The 14,136-nt window shown below is 34.3% G+C and overlaps 1 protein-coding gene across 3 annotated transcripts in view; it reads right to left on the bottom strand.

Moving 5' to 3' along the window:
- Cobll1 (cordon-bleu WH2 repeat protein like 1) overlaps positions 1–14,136 on the bottom strand; it is a 132,875-nt gene that overhangs the window by 29,751 nt on the left and 88,988 nt on the right. For 2 of the 3 annotated variants that reach the window (XM_070021836.1, XM_070021842.1), the window contains 3 exons: positions 13,353–13,391; positions 8,648–8,745; positions 8,303–8,539 (listed from right to left, as the gene is read on the bottom strand). In XM_070021836.1, the coding sequence (XP_069877937.1) occupies positions 8,303–8,539; positions 8,648–8,745; positions 13,353–13,391 (374 nt within the window). The remainder of the gene's footprint in view (positions 1–8,302; positions 8,540–8,647; positions 8,746–13,352; positions 13,392–14,136) is intronic. The other variant, XM_070021839.1, reaches the window with a different exon arrangement.

Genomic DNA, 14,136 nt, shown 5'->3' with positions numbered 1-14,136 from the left:
TGTGTGTGTGTGTGTGTGTGTGAGCTTGAACTCAGGGTCTGGGCTCTTTCCTTGAGCTTTTGTGCTCAAGGCTAGCACTACTACTTAAGCTACAGCTCCATTTCTGGTTTTAGTAGTTAATTGAGATGAAGGTGTCATAGATTTTCCTGACTAGGATCTCGGATCTTAGCCACTTGAGCTAGCATTATATATGTGAGCCATGTCCCAGCTAGTATATTTAACAACTGATGGAAGAATTCTAAAATCATACAATTGTCTAGTTTAAAACTGCATTATTTGTCAATGATGTCATTTGTTATCCTCCAGTTCAGAAATTTATTATCCTGAGCATATCTTCATCAAACTTTAAGTCTTTTGTCTTTGTAGTAATGCTCATTTACTTGTGCTTATTCTTGTGTGACAAGCAAGAGTTGAGGGGGAAAGATGTCAGTTATTCAATGTTTTATGCTTTTATTATATTTTAGGTTTCAGAAATCCTCAGAGGAGGACTATGCCTCACATGCTGGTTACCAGAAAGCCAAAGTCCTCAAAACAAAGTTCTTTCATGTGTTAAAAGCCAAATTGAAAAGATAACAAGATAAATAATTTTATAATCCTAGAGCTGGAAGAGACTTTGGAAAATTTAGACCTTATTCTACAAAGAAGGAAACCAAGCCATGGAAAAAGTTCAATGATGATGGAAAAAGTGAGCAACAACAACAACAACAACAAGAAAAATCAAAGACAAATGTGACCGAACTACTGCAAATCCAAGGCTAACCCAAACCTGGCCTATGCTTAAGCTGCCACAGTGTACTTACTTCACAGTCCTTCTCTCAACAAAAGGGAAAAAAATACAGTTTTTATCTCTGTTTTATGTACTTGAAAAGATACTACTCTTCTAGAGGCAAGCTATGCTTTTAGTACTTTAAAAAACCAACTCTTATTACTGGTAACCCAGTAATAAGCTTTTCACATTTTTACACCCAAAAATGAAGGCCTAGCCCAGTAGAGTGTGTCTTAGATTTAGGGGAAAGCAAAGATGAACCAAAAGAAAGCAGAGCTCAAGATTATAAAGAAAAGATAAGGGATGATGTTTTGCTGTGCTCCACAGTGATCAGGTAGAAGTATTTCTAGAGACAGGTTAGGCAACTATGAAAAGCCTACCATTTAAGTGAGTTTGAGCTCTATACCCGATTAAAGAAGCAATGTAGAGAATAACGCAGGACTACTGCAATTCATGCCAGAAAGAGAACCACAGATTTACAGCAGGCTTTTTCCAAAGCTTTACACCATGCCTCCAGGAAAGAAGCTGCTTCTTTCTGCCCTGGTTTCTATTTATGCATGATGGTTACCAGGGAAAAACAAGACCTCTCATTGGTCACACACACACCACAGTGGGAGAGAGGCAGCGTAAACTTCAACCAATGAGGATGGGCAAATTAGTTCCGCAGCCCTCCCTCACTCTGACTTCCAATGCTCTTTTGGGAGCCTGATCTTTTTCTACAGGCATATTCACGACCTTTTCAAATTGATAGATAATCAGAAAGAATTAATCACTAATTCTACATAATTCTACACATGCCCACTTGTGCTTTTAAACGCTTTTTTAATGTAAAACTTTATGATTTACATAGTTCTTTCCTTTTAGATTGGAAATAAAACTGGCCAAAATATAAACTTCTGACATACAAGGCTTTTGAGTGACTTCAATGAGTAACATTTTTAGAACATTGTCTAGAATATCAATTTATAAATATATAATCATTCACCAATTCACAAGTGAATCTCATGAGCACCACAGGGACCAACTATACATTCTACCTGGGAAAGATTAAATATGGTGCTGAGCTAGCACATTTGTCTGCTGAATGAAACTAGTCATATTTTGAGAAATAAAGCAAGTTGAATTCTGTATATCAAACTGCAAATGTCATGGCAACCACTGTTCCTAGGCAATTTAGAATTATGTGTGTGGTCCACTCTGTATATAATAAATAAGAGAGTGAAAATAAAATGCTATGAGATAACCTAGATTTATAAAGAAAACTGAAAAGAGGTATATTTCTAAAAGATTATAAATAGATACTTGATTACAACACAAGAATAGAGTCTTAATTATTCTGTGTAAAAAACTAGGTTTTAAATTCACTATGTAAAATAAGAACAAAAATACAGGCTTACTGAATTTATAAATAAATGACAATATGGCATCTATTTGTAAATCACAGAATGGAGGATAAAAGATAAAATCAAGTAAAAGTAAATGGGGAACATTCCTAAAAATTAAGTCATCTATTTTAATATTAATACTCTAGATATCAAATTTCACTTGCACAATAGTACATGGCTAAAGTCTCAATTTCTCAATTTTTGAATGTTTGTCTATAGCAGAATGCAAAATAAGATCCAATGAAATGTCCAGTAGAGCTGCTCTTGTGTTTCCAGTCAGTCACTAGCCAACATAGCAAAAAAATAGGTTAGCACAGAGCAGCCAGGGCACAGGTTATAAACATAATTATAAGCAAAAAAAATTACACCAAATATGACAAATGAAAGATTCTTCACTTGTTCTGTGAATTTTATGGCTTAAGAATGCTCAGAACATATCCTTAACTCTTTTACTTATTTTTCAACTGCCAAACAGGCTTATAAATCCAATTTATATATAAGACTAGGCTATTTTTTCATTAAATGAGTTATTCAGAAACATCAGAAACAGTACAGAAGCCAGACTACTGAATTCTGTAAAAATCCCAGAATTCCAAATCACTTTTAAGTCAACATTATTGCATTTCTGACTTCTGGTTTCACAACTGCCAATCTTATAGTATGTAAATGATGTATATTTTATATAGGAATACATGTGATGTATTTCCTATAAATAACAGCATGAGCCAACTACCATCTATTTTGCTGTACAAAAGGCATTTTGATAAACATAGAAGCCTATTCTTTAGATGAAGAAAATGTCTGATGAAGAAATATTCCAATAAAAGAATATGCTATTTTGCTAACTTGGATCTTTAGTGAGTTCTCTTTGGAAACTAAAACATCAGTTGTCAACATTAGCTCAAAAAATGCAAAATTTAGTAATGAGAATAATTTCACTGTGAGCTCAAAAATCTCAATTCCAAATGTCTTAATTTGCCAGTATTGAGAAATGTCCTAGAAAAATGAGGCAAAGTATTAACCATAGTCAGACAAAAGTATAAAAAAGAAGTGTCAACAAATGTCCCCAAGAAACAGAGGAACTGACTTCTCAGTCAGTTTGGCTTAAGGTCAACCTATCAGTGGTTACTCAACATCAAAATAAAACTCAAAATGAATGAAGTTGCAAATCTCAAATCACTGTTTGTCATGCATTACTAATATGCATCTCTGTAGCTCTATTTTCTGTCACTTATTCTGCTCAGGCAAATCAGGTTTTCTATTATATTGTATTTCTGATATTTGGTCTTTTTACAAAGTGCTGGATTGAGGCGGGGGGGTGGGGCAGAATAATTAGAATGTACTTCTGCTAAACAGCGCACTCTTGTGGTTTATTTCACATCAAAGAAACAAAAGGATAAAAGTTAATCAGAAAATCTTTTCTATGCTTATCAAAATGTCTATCAAAAATGTTTATCATCAGAGGATAGAGAAAGAAAATCACACTATATAAATGATATACTTGTATGCAATCTTCAAAATGGGGCAGCTCTTTGTACGCTGATAGTCAAATAGCACATGCAGCACATAAACATCTGGGAAAAGAGCATTAGTGAGGATTGGCTTGAAAACAGTGTTTCTAGAAGGATATACAGAATTATATTAATAGTAGTTACCTCTGTGAAGAAGAATTTGGTTTGTGGGTAGAAGAAAGGGAAAATTCACTGTATTCTTCTGATATATGGAATTAAATAAACATACCACAGTATATGAACACACTACCAATACTGTACATACACACTAAAATTTAAAAAGATGCAAAAAACAAATTCAGAGAAAACTATATATGATTCTGTGCTGAAATCTTTAGAATAAATTCTTCATTATTCAGGTAAGAACAGGAATCATTGATTAGAAAAGCAGGAATAAAGAGGGAGGGTGGGTCTTCTTCCATTCCAAATGGTAAAAAGCAGATTTCACATAAACAGCAGTGAGTCTAATTGAGTTAAGTATTCTTAAAATGAGGAATTAAGGGTTAAAAATTGTAATCTGTTTGTAGAGGTACTTGAGACTCCGAAATTCATAGCTGACTGAAGTTACTGAACATGGAAGTGATAATTAAGAAATATAAATGTGCCAGCTTGCCACACTGAGAGCATTCTGGAGACAAGTTAAACACTGGTTCTCTTCTTAACACTGTGCCATGGATTTCTGTAAGAAGACTCCAACAAAGAAAAGAAAGACACGATGAAGTGGGACTAAATGAAGGACTGGTCTCTAATTAGATGTGAGAAGAATAAGAAATAAACACCAAAGATAACCTTGAGCATTTAAATTTGGGAGAAAATAATTAGAGAGGTTTGTTTTAATTTTAAAAAAACTATCTTATTGTCATAAATTAAAAGAGTTTCATCGTAAAATACCCATGCTCATATATCAGATACTAGGGTCAAATTCATCTTACCTATTTTCTTAACTGATTAGTTTTACTGAGAGGGAGAATAATATCTATTTATTATTTGTTCTATAGTATACATTTTTACAAAAATGAAAATCCATCCTCTTCTTAAATTGCTCAGATTGTGTTGTGCTCAGTGAAATCAAACCTAGTGTCTGACAAAAGTATTGGACATACCTTTGCACAAAATTCAGGAAGATGTCTTGAGGATGGGTTGCTTTTCACTACTCTGACTTCTAAATAACCATGAGTCAATACATAAACCTGAGTTCAAACTACAGTGAAAAGACTATTAGGAATGGAAACTATAAAACTGGTTTATCATCAGTATTTTAAGGCTGACATAACAAATTAACAATAAGTCTAAGAGAAACACCAAGTTATCTTACATGCCTCTGAAAGCAAGAAATCTAAAATCAAAGTTTTCGCAAGGCCGTATTCCCCTAAAGGAAAACATTGTCTTCCCTGCTAGTGGTACCTAGCGTTGTTTGGATGTACAGAGAAAACCAAGCTGAGCCTTGGTCATCAAAGAGCTCTCTGGTGTCTCTATGCTTGTGAATTCTTTTCTTAGAAGAAAATTTACTGTAATTGAAGCCAACATTAAAAAAACTCCAAGTGATCGTATCTCTATCCCTGCAGAAAGTGTTTCTAAGTAAGGCATTATTTATAGGTTTTGGAAGTTAAGACCTGGACACCTCTCTTACGGAGACATTGTTCAAATCATCATAGTTGAAAAGCATCAGCACAAAAACTCAACAAAAGAATAAATGTCTTACTTTAAAGAGTCAAACAAATACAGAGAAGACCATGGATTTCAGTATCTTTATTGAAGAAATGTACAAAGAAAGTAGTAGTGAGATTAAAGAAAGAAATAAAAGAAGAAAGTAATTAAGTTCTGAGAACAGTACTATTGGGTACTGGTGACTCATGCCTAGTAGTTCTAGCTACTCAGGAGGCTGAGATCTGCAGATCATGTTTGAAGCCAGCCCAGGCAAAAATGTCCATGAGACTTTAATATCCTATTAACCAGCAAAAAGCTAGAAGTGGAGTTGTTCAAGTGGTAGTGTACCAAGCTTCAGTGTAAAATCTAAGAGACAGTGCCCAGACCCTAGTACTGGAATAGAATTGTTTTTAAGAAAAGGTCAAGGAACAGAACAAAATCAATACTAAATCATATTATATATGGCCACAAATTAAGGAAGTAAGTACTGAGATGCTTGGGAAATCATGAATTTGTGTGTGTGTGTGTGAAACATAACCACAGTATAATTATTAGAAATTCTGTAATGAATAAATAAGTGGTGATTCTTTAACTTCTCCAGGGAAAAACAAATAACTCTGGGTTTTGCTGAATAATACATCAAAGAACTATCCAGATGTCCAGATCAAAAGAAAAAATAATTAGAAAATTGTATAAAGATGTGCAGCTTGCCAAAGGCAACATACAAAAAAAAAAATTGCTTAACACGGGGGCACTAACTGGTCATAGGGCTGAGGGTGAGAATCAAAAGAAATAGCTTTCAGTGAGGTCACTGGCAGTCCTACCCAAAATTGCAAGAGGGAGACTATTAGAAAGACAACCTAGACCTCTTGGAGAATCAAGTACAAAGGAAGGTTACCATAGGCAGTGAATAAGGACAGCTAAACGACAGATTTGCAAGCAGAGCCTAAGACTGTTCCCTCCTATAGAAAGAGACACTTGCATAGCTACTTGTAAGTATAATAATTTTTAGTATTACTAAGTAGCATTACTGTAATTAAAAATAGAAAATTATCCTGAAAATGCTCCTTTCCTTTATGAAGAAATTTAAAGGGAATATAACACAAAAGAAAGTCATTGGAACCTGACTTCACCTCTGCTTTCCTTGCTTGGTTTTAGTCTGCTTCTTGCTCATGCCCGGGCACACCACTGTCTGCATTTGGAATCTCTCACACGAGTGATTCACACCCACTAGTACTAAGACTGAAGTGAATTATTGACTCAGGGTCAAGACCACCCAACAACTAAGCAGATACCCCATAATACTTTGTCAGAAAAGGATTCCATCATCAGAAAAATACAATTCTTCCTTATGAGGTAGAGAGAGAGAGAGAGAGAGAGAGAGAGAGTGTGTGAGTGTGTGTGTGTGAGTGTGTGTGTGTGTGTGTCTGTGTGTGTCTGTGTGTCCTGGGGTATGAAGCCAGGGCTGGGCTCTGTCCCTGAGCTTTGCTGCTCAAGACTAGTACTCTACCACTTGAGCTACAGCTCTACTTCTGGCTTTAGTGTAAATCTCATAGATTTTCCTGCATGGACTGTGTTTCAACCACAATCTTGAGTAGCTAGGATTACAGGCATGTGCTACCTGGACTCAGTTCACTGATGAGATTTTATATCATATACTTAATGTTCATGGGATTAAAAATTTTTAATAATAATGCAAAGACATTTAGCTACTAGTTTTCTAAGCAATTTCTAAAGCTAATTTTTTTTAATTCATTTCTTTTTGAGTAGTTACTTTCATTTGAGATTTGAACTGTGGACAATGTCCTTTCTAGATAGACATTTTACCACTTCAGCTCTATAACCCAGTGCTACCTTATAATTTCCAGATAAGATCTGTGTTTGAGCTCTAGGGCCAGATATGGACTGAAATCTACCTACTGATGCTTTCCTTGAGCTGACTGGTACTAAAGTAGAAAATAATTGTGTGTGTGTGTGTGTGTGTGTGTGTGTGTGTGTGTGTGTGTGTATGTATACATATGATAGTTAACAAGCTATTTAAAAACTATAGTTCCTCTAAATAAAGAAACCACACTGATATATGTATATATGTTTGGTTATACATACATATGGATGGATGTGTATTGGGTACTTGGGAAGAGTTGATTTACGTGGGTATTGAATTCACTAAACTTCCAAGAGGGAAACAAAACCCTCTGATTAAACATAAGAAAACTATGCAGTGTCTCAAATATTGCAGAAGAAATTTTGATCTCGCTGTCCTGTCTGGTAGCAAGCAGTAGAACAGATGGACTCAGACTCTGTCATATTTACTTAAAACTTATGTGTATTCCACATGCATGAAGCCAAGAATGTTCAGATATATTAGATGAAGAGTAGTTTGCAAATAGATCCTCCATGAAAAGGCAATGTTAAGGGAATTTGGGGATTAGAGTGGTGTAATAATAATAAAATTTTGAAGAAATGATCGCCTAGAACAATGCTTTTAACATAGGAGATTATAAATGTAATTGCATATTAGTTTATCTCATGATTCATTAAAAAAATAAAGAATCAATAGACTAGTAGGACACCGACATTTCTCAAAGAGAATCACAGTCAATTCAAGAAGGTACAAACAGAAACCCAGAAACTTAACACAAAGAAAGACCCGTGTTGTCGATTTTTTTAAAAAGTACTTGAGCATTAAGGATTTTTTTTATCACTACCATAGACTTCAAGCAGGAGCTCCTGGGTAGGCATTAGTAATTCAAGATTGTCTATGGGTCATTTGTTTGCTTGAGTACAAAATCTACTGCAAACTGACATTATTCTTCTCTGAATGGCAGAACTGTATGTAATTTTTGCACAGTCCTAATCTAATGATGGCTACATCTTACATCATATTAATAACTGTTACTAATTTTCTTAGGAGTCTATGTGGAAAATGACAACTTGGTTAAAGGAAAATAAAATCAATGGTCATCCTAACAATACAGAACAAACTAACGTACCTTGTCTGTTTCATCCATGCTTGTGGATTTCATCACACAAGAAGTTGGCCTGTTCTGGATATGTTCCAGGTCCTGGGGTGCACTCTGGGAGGCTGGCATGGGAGGCAGTGGAGCCCGTCTCTTCTTGGGTGCATCAGATGGCAGGGTGTTTGAAACATAGGGTTTAGAAATGGTATTGGACCTCGTAAAAGATGGGCGGTGCTTATTTATGAGTGGTGTGGCCGGAGCACTGGCAGTCTAATGCAGAATTAAAAGGTAATGTCTATATGTAATTTTAAGATAAAATGCAGTCATAATTTTTACAAAGGATTTGAAATCTTAAAGTACTACCTTAAAAATACTTACTTGTTCCCTCTTTTTCTTACTGCGCTGAAAAAAGCTGAAAAACCCTTTGTTTTCTTTTTCCTTCATGATGTCTAAGTTTTGCGGTATTTGACAGGACTCTGAAAAAGAAGAAATGCAAGTTACTTTTGTTCACAGGATAACATATTCATGAGTAAGGTGTTCTTTTCCTTCCCTTTAAAAAACTTATCTAATGGTAACAGTTACTAGTCTGCAAAGGACTGTATCTCTCATTCCATCCTCAAAGCAACCAACCAATATTGTTCCTGTGTCACAGCAGAGGGAGTTGAAGCTTAAGAAGCTACAAAACATAATCAGGACCTAAAATCACAGCTACAACACAAACTCAATACCTGTAACAATCTGTGTTACATAATGCGAATTCTTCAGAAGTGAAAACAAAAAGATAATCCAAGTAAATATGAGCCAGGAGCTTGTGGCTTACATCTGTGATCATGGTTACTCAAGAGCTAAAATCTGAAGGACCACAGTTTGAGACTAGCCAGGGCAGAAAAGTTTGACAAATTCTATCTCCAAAGCAGCAAAAAGCCAAAGTAGAGGCTGGCTCAAGTGGTAAAACACCAGTTGAGTAACAGCAAGATTTTTGAGTCTAAACCCTAATACTGACAACTAGTGTCAACTGAAAGGGATTATAATGGCCAATCCAGTACTGTTGAGCCCCACAGTCCAGCAAGTCCTGTTCCATTTTCCACTATAAACTACTGTTGAAGAATGATTGATTTTCTGGTGATTTCGAGATCATTGAAAGAGGCGACACTGATGAAGATACATTGTATTCATAAACTGCTTTGTTAAGTGGCAACTCATTTGTATATCAACTTAAAGATAATAAAAATAAGCAAATAAATAATCTAAAATATATATGATGAATTTGAAGCAAGAAGTCATGGCAGAGAGAAGCTGTCGATATCTGCTGAGGCCATGATTCGCAGGTACAGGAAACATCCTGAGATGTTTAATATTCTAAAAAGAATTCCATGTATGAAAGCAGACCACTTGTGCTTAATTTAACTCATTCATAATAATGCTAAAACAAACCAGTTGCATTGTTAACCTATGGGTCGTGCTAAAGAATAGGACCATGAGTTTAAGAACTGGTGAAAACATAGAGACAAAACACACTTTCATCTTGCCCTTCTGATGGCATACTTAGTGGACAAATAATGGATCAGAGGAAGGTTGCTTTTGTAGATATATATCAGCTAATAATAATAGAAGGTTTGAAATAGACTACCACCCTTTTTTCAACCCCTAGTTAAGAGGCAGAAAATAAATATTGATGGTTAGTAACATTACTATGTCTGCTAACAGAAATACAAAACCTATAAGGTTTATTTCTCTATACTTCCTATCTTTTTATTCTTTCTTTCGTCCTTCCTTCCTTCCTTCCTTCCTTTCCTTCTTTCTTTCTTTCTCTTCTTTCTTCCTTCCTTTCCTTTGTTTTTCTTCTCACACTCTTGCTATGCACCCCAGGCTGGACTCAAACTTCTAGACTCAATCCTACCCTTGTTTAACTGAGAGTAAGTAAGCCACCACCCAGATCTAAATCTTGACCAAGTCTCTAGCCCTAATAACCACTTTACAGGTATGAGAAAGGACAATAAAACACAAAGTGATGTATCAGCAAATATCCTAATGAGATAAGCTGTGAGACAATCAACCAGTTTCTTCAAAACATAAATTGTACATTCAAAAATTGAAGAAAAGAAGGAATTTCCAAACACAATTTCTATAAAGGAACGTGAGAGTTTCATAAGGGAATCACAATATAATCAATGGCACTGGAAACAATGCAGTCTACATCAAAACTTTAGCAAAAGCAGGAATGAACAATAAATGCACATTCTTCCTTTATTTAAAACAAATCTTTAAAAATTCAATATTTTATAACAATGTGGGTCTACTCTAGCAAAGAAAAGCAATCAATGCCAATACACATATTAATGCAATACGCTTCACAAACATATTAAGAAAAATCTGTATTTCACAAATTAAAACTTAAATCTAATAATTTAAATATTAGATTAGTAGCATGAAGTTGCACAAGCTCAATAATGCCTAAACCAATCACAATTAAAGATTAGTTTGAGGTTAAAGGTTTTTTTTTCACACTCCTGATTTGTTTATTAAAATATTCTTGTGAGGGAGGAATCATAATTTATTATCCTGGGGCTTTTTTTTCCCATTTGGGTTACCATGTAAGAGGTAAAGAAGTAGAAGCAGTGATATTATTAGCCCATTTCGTACTTCAGGAATCAGATGACCGGAGATTTGAATAATTTACACGAAGATACAAAGGCAGTTAGTATTTGACTTAAAATTAGTATCCATATAAATAATATTTCTAATACCCATAATTTTCCCTTTTATGTTGGTATTTCAAGATATTAATACACTATTAATTAAATGTATACAATTGAATATTTTCAAAACAGGTGGAAGATTCATACAGCAGCACAGTGCAATAAATATCATAAGCAGAGCATTTCAAACAATGATTTCCAGGCACCTAGTCATCTTGCCTTCACTTAAAGCAGTGTAAGAGTCACTTCAAGTCAGAGTTACATAATAATGCACACAGTTGAAGACCTGAGTTTACTATGAAAAGCAAGTCAAATATTGTACCTCCTGTTTCTAAAAGAGAATAAAAGTGATTGCATGCAATGTTCTAAGACTGAGAATAACATCCAACCCAATAAAAACAAGAAAATAAGGGCATTTACAGCATTTGGGTTGACCTGGTAGATTAGATCCTGACACTAACAAAAGAGCTTTCCTTATTTTACTATTCTATTCTCTTATGGTTCTGTTAACATTTAATCCTCTAGAAAAAAAAACAGTATTTCCTTTAAAAATTTTAATATAGGCAGGGGTTGTGGCTCAAGTGGTAGAGCACTTGCCTAGCAAGCACAAGGGTCTGAGTTCAAGCCTCAGTACTGCCCCACACACCCCAAAAATTTTAATATATAAAGGTCTTTATTGCTTTAATTTGTGAAAGTTATCACTGAGCAATATATTAACTCCTACAGCTACTTTCACATTAGTGCTTATCATTCTTTAGTCTTTTCTTTTAAAAAAATTTATTGTCAAGGTGATGTACAGAGGGGTTACAGTTACATACATAAGGTAGTGAGTACATTTATTGTCAAATTTGTAAACTGTTACCCTCCCTCATTTGTCTTCCACTTTCCCTCCCCGCAGACAATTCATTTCCAACATAGTGTTTTATGAATATCGCCATTGCAAAGGGTGAACCAATGCAACAAAACTTCCATGGCTAAAAGGGATATTAGAAGTCAGTGCAGTCAACAGCCTAAACAAGGCTAAAAATATTAAGAAACTTGCTTAGGGTAATGTTTAGGGAGCAGGGAGGTTAGGAGCAAAGCCAATTACAAGAAACACAATGCTGTTTCTGGAAGAAACCTGAGACTACTTTTTGCAATTTCTTTAGTATTATTATAAAAGTGGAATGCAAGATCCAGACAGATAAAGCTATTTTCCCCATCAGCTTGCCAAATTCGCTTGACAGCGAATTCTCACAGTGGTGTGAGAATTGACAAGCGGCTTTCTGATTCTTGGCCAGTATACACTTTCAGATCATAAGAATTTTTCAATTGCTTTAATTAGGTTGGTCTTCATGACAGCCATGGAATGCAAGCAAACATACTACTGTGTATGTGGGGTGGCTTCTTGGAATTGAGAGTGTGCTTTTGGAAAGCTGAAAATAGTAATGAAAGAAAATTCCAATAAAAGATAATGTGCAGTTTATTAACGTGTTTTTATGTAGGTAGTTATTATTAGAGTAATCAATTATCTGAGTCTATACTTTTTAATGGAGGAAGACATTCAGAGTTTATTACTGGGCATTTTTTAATAAAGGTTTATTCCAAGAAAGCAATGCACAGTCATTTAAAAACATATGAAGAAACATAAAAAGCTACCCATAGCCAGAAGACCCAAAAGGTAACTACGATTAAATTTTTTATGTATTTCCTTTCAGAAATCCTATTTAAAAGGATTTTTTTACATATTCTATTACAGGTATACATGCTTTAAAAGCTAATTTTCACATACTAATTTAACACATAATCACAAAATATTCACAAACAACTGAATGATGGCAAATAGTCCTCTGATGAATATATAGTTACTTCAGTGAGTATTTCTCCGTGGTAATTATCTGAGATGCCTCCAACCTAACACCAAACTATTAGAACTTATACTTAATAAAGATCCTAGAAAAATCAGTTATTGGTAAGAAAGTTTTGTCATGCTTTAAAATTGGTTTACATCTGTCTTGTTTGATTTATTTTTGTTATGTTTGGGTAATATACATATATATATATATATATATATATATATATGGATATAGATAGTTGTTTCTGAAACGAGGACTTGCTATGTAACCCAGGCTCACCTAGAACTCATAATCTTCCCACCTCAGCCCCTAGAGTGATGAGATTACAGGCATGTGCCACCATGTCAAGCTCTACGATGATACAATTTTTAAGTATTTATTAAAATGAATTTTTAATTAAATTTAGAAATCAAAGAAAAAAATCTACAAATTATATTCCTAAGTCAAAAAATCTCTTACAGAATGTGTTAGTAATATTAAAACAACAGGTAAAGATAGAAGCTTGTTTTCAATTTGTTACAATAGTTTCTATTGATTTACATGTCTTACCTTGTAAAGATGACTTACTGAAGGCAGAAACAGAAGTAGCTACAGCAGGAGGAAGTAAAAAAGGGTAAATTGACTGTAAAGATGATGCTTATTCTTTTATAAAGAAACATCACTGAGTTGAAAAAGTTGTATTTGGAACAAAGGAGGAGGCAACAATGCTTGATAAGAAATGTACTTATTACTTTGCCCATGTAATTGTAACCTCTCTGTATGGTATTTTCACAATAAAAAAGAAAAAAAAAGTTGTATTTGGATTACATAATGCCACTTGGGTACAATCTCTGAAGCTCTCTAGGAATAGAATATGTGAATTTTCTTCTTCACTAAACTTTTATTCCTCCCAGTAAAAAAGGACTCATATTGAATAAAAGAACCCTTGATTTTGTTAGCTATTATAGGAAAGCATCATTTATGATCTCTGAATTGTAATGCATGCTATTATTTGTATAGTTTAATTTTTGGAATTAGACTCATACAGTTTACAAGCCAGTTTATTTAGGTATTGGCTTAAGAAAAAAATTTGCAAGAAATTTCCAAATTTGAATAACTATGCTTCACACAAGTATAAAATATGTATATGTAAACAACTCATACTTGATAATAATATCATGGATTTTTCATTTTGTTTTCTGTTAGAACAATGCTGGGCATAATGGCACATAATGTAGTCCAAGCTACTTAGGACACTGAGGCAGAAAGATCCTTCAAGTTCTGAAGTTCAACTCCACAATAGATGACAACATAATGAGATCCCACATCCGAAAAAGAAAGTCATAGATAGCAA

This window comes from Dipodomys merriami, unplaced genomic scaffold (genome assembly GCF_024711535.1).
Source record: "Dipodomys merriami isolate MVZ:Mamm:240054 unplaced genomic scaffold, mDipMer1.0.p SCAF_1, whole genome shotgun sequence".
NCBI lineage: Eukaryota > Metazoa > Chordata > Mammalia > Rodentia > Heteromyidae > Dipodomys > Dipodomys merriami.
Note: the sequence above shows the minus strand (reverse complement) of the source record. Positions and strands in the feature narration are given on the sequence as shown.